Source organism: Nannospalax galili, unplaced genomic scaffold, assembly GCF_000622305.1.
Source record: "Nannospalax galili isolate Female #2095 unplaced genomic scaffold, S.galili_v1.0 scaffold146, whole genome shotgun sequence".
Taxonomy (NCBI): Eukaryota; Metazoa; Chordata; class Mammalia; order Rodentia; family Spalacidae; genus Nannospalax; species Nannospalax galili.
Window position 1 is genome coordinate 7,570,119 of NW_008357929.1, and position 3,100 is coordinate 7,573,218.

Here is a 3,100-nt window from a genome sequence, read left to right on the forward strand (position 1 = left end):
AGTACAGAATTCTGACAGTGCCTACAACAACTTTCCCCTTTTGGGAGGGGGGGGGTGTCTTTTTGAAACAAGGTCTCCCTGTAGCTCCAGCTGGCCTGGAACTCACTATGTAGACGAGGCTGGCCTCACAGAGATCTGCCTCCCAAGTGTTGGTACTAAAGGCATGCGCCACATCCAACAACTTATACTTTATAGTGCCTATTAAAAGCAAACTGATTCCCAAATACGATCAATACGGGTTGAGAACAGCCATTGGTCACTTTGATTTTTTTTTTTTCCAATTGAGGCCTGGTTTCCCTGTAGCCTCAGCTATGGAAATTTGCCTACCTTTGCACTCCGAAGTGCTGGGATTAAAGGCGTGTGCTACCATGCCTGACTTAGTTTTTTGAAGACTGAAATATCTAGGAAGAGTGTGTGCCTTGTATATGCAGGGTCCTGGGTTTAAGCCTTAGCAACACCTTTTCTCCCTAGAAAAGAAAAATCTTAATGGATTTGATTTTTTTTTTTTTGTGACAGGGTCTCCTTGTAGCTCCAGCTGTCCTGGAACTCACTGTGTAGGCCAGGCTGACCTCAAACTCACAGAGATCCGCCTGCCTCTGCCTCCCGAGTGCTAGGATTAAAGGCATGCGCCACCATGCCTGACCTTGATTTTTTTTTTTTTAAATGAGTGGTATATAAATGATATGCAATTTTTCTAATATACAGAGCCTTTGATCCACACATTTTAAAATTTGCATATAGGTTGTACGAGGGCACTACAAAGGTCAGCAGATTGGCAAAGTGGTCCAAGTTTACAGGAAAAAATATGTCATCTACATTGAGCGGGTGCAGCGGGAAAAGGCTAATGGCACAACTGTCCATGTGGGCATTCACCCCAGCAAGGTATGTATATTTGAGAATGCTTGAGAGAAAAAGAAATGACTGCAGTTATTTTTGGTGGGTGTGATTGTGTATTTACAGAGCATCCCTGGAAATGGTTCCTGGTTTTTTAGATGTTTTAGAAACATGTCTTAAAGCAGTACTGCAGTTTAAAATTTTTAAATAGTACTTAAACTGTGAAATCCAAGTTCTCTTACTCTGTATGTTCATTTGATGTATCTTTTCCACAAAAACTTTAGTGAACTGATCAACAACCTAGTGATCTACCCTTGGGGGGTGTGCTCCTTTTTGAGACAGGGTCTTCCACCTGGCCTGGAACTTGAATGCAGACTGGCCTTGAACTCACAGAGATCCGCCTGCCTCTGCTTCCTCAGTGCTGAAAGTGTGCACCACCATGCCTGGGTAGATCTACCTTTTTTTTTTTTTATAATGTATGCATGAGTGTTATGCCTGCATGTAAATAAGTGCACCTGTGTAGGGCAATGCTAGAGAAGGACAGAAGAGGCTGTCTGATCCCCTAGAACTGGAGTTACGGACAGTGTTAGCTGCCATGTGGGTGCTGGGATTCAAACCAGGTCACACAGGGTAGAGCCAGGACAGCCAACAGATACTGGGTGAGATAAGCAGACTTTTAAACTAGATTCCTGGTAATTTGCACATCTGGGTGTAATTTGTCACAGAGCAACCTTAGCACTGTATAAAGTGGCCATGCTGTCCAAACAGTGAGCTGAAGGTTTAATTTTGATGATTCAGTATTGGCAGACTGAGCAAGGAAGCCCAAGAGGCAGAGAATAATGGGAGCTGAGGAAGAGTAGTGGGTCTTTGTGGGAAGAGAGGAAGATGATGGGGGAGATCTGGAGAGTGGTAGGGGATTTTTAAGGAAACTAAAAAGCTCTTGCTGAAAGCAAGCTAGTGAGACTGTAAGGACCAGAAGGACTGACAAGGTAGGAAATTAGTAGTCTCAAGTCCTAGGCTCGCCCCTGAATGCCTCTCTTGAGCCACAGGACCTAGTTCCTAGAAAACGTCATGCTGTCTCTCTCCTCCATCCTTTCCCTCAAGCTATTCCCACTGCCTCATGGAGCTAATTTTAACATTCTTTAAAACTCAATCAAGGGTGACCTCACCCTAGAAGTCTCTCCTGACCCCAGAGTTCATTTCTACCCAGAAGCATAAAAGCATCAAAGGCAGCTGGTCCAGTGAGTAGTTTTCCTGTGATGCTGAGTTTGCTGCTTCCCTTGACTACTTCTCTTGGATAATGACTTCCTGCAAGCACACACTTCGAATTATTTTCTGACTCCAGCATCTACTTCAAGGCTGGCCCATGAAAGATGCTCCATAGTATTTGTGAGGGTTTGGGGCTTTTGTGGGTTGTTTTGGTTTGTTTTGTGTATTTGGTCTTTTTTTTTTTTAGATAGGGTCCAGCTGGTCTGGAATGCTCTATGTAGATCAGGCTGGCCTTGCTCTCACAGAGATCTGCCTGTCTCTGCCTCCCGAGTGCTGGGATTAAAGGCAAGCGCCACCACAGCCGGCTCCGAAGTATCTGCTGAATAGAGTTGCAGCAGAGGAAATCTCAGTTTTTCAATTACAAATAAAATTGGGGCTCTTTCCTTTATGGAATATTTGAAAACACCACTATTTTAAAATCATGAACAATACCAGGCATGGTGGAGCCCATCTTTAATCCCAGCACTCGGGAGGCAGAAGTAGGCGGGTGTCTGGGAGTTTGAGGCCAGCTTGGTCTACAAAGTAGGGGCTACTGGGAGACCCTGTCTCAAAAAGACAATAAAAAAATAAAATAAAATAAAAATAAATCTTTACATGGACAAAAATGGAAAACAAAATCTTTCTGAAAGTTGTCTTCTTCTTCTCAGGTACTCTCTCACCAGCTCTCCACCCAGTTCCTCTCCTTATCATTAGATAGCTCCTGTGATCAGAGCAAACAAGTGGTACTCCTAATTCACCCATATCCTGTCATTTCCTTTCCTCTCTCTGTAGCTGGTTGATTTTCCTCACAGCATTATTCTTCACTGGATATTACATATCAGTTCATCTGTTTGCTCCTATCTGCCCTGGCACGGGTATTCCCTGAGGGCATGTACGTTTCTTAATCCACAATTACAGTGGCAGCACTTTTATAGACCTGGCACATGCCAGGTGATATATAACCATCAATTAATGCATAAATGAAAAAAGATGAATTACACTTCTTTTTAAGAAACTT

At 43.5% G+C, this 3,100-nt stretch overlaps 1 protein-coding gene across 1 annotated transcript in view; it reads left to right on the top strand.

Moving 5' to 3' along the window:
- Nucleotides 1–3,100, top strand: part of Rpl26 (ribosomal protein L26) — a 22,319-nt gene that overhangs the window by 11,887 nt on the left and 7,332 nt on the right. Inside the window, exon 3 of the mRNA XM_008855746.2 lies at nt 742–882. Coding sequence (XP_008853968.1) covers nt 742–882 — 141 coding nt within the window. The remainder of the gene's footprint in view (nt 1–741; nt 883–3,100) is intronic.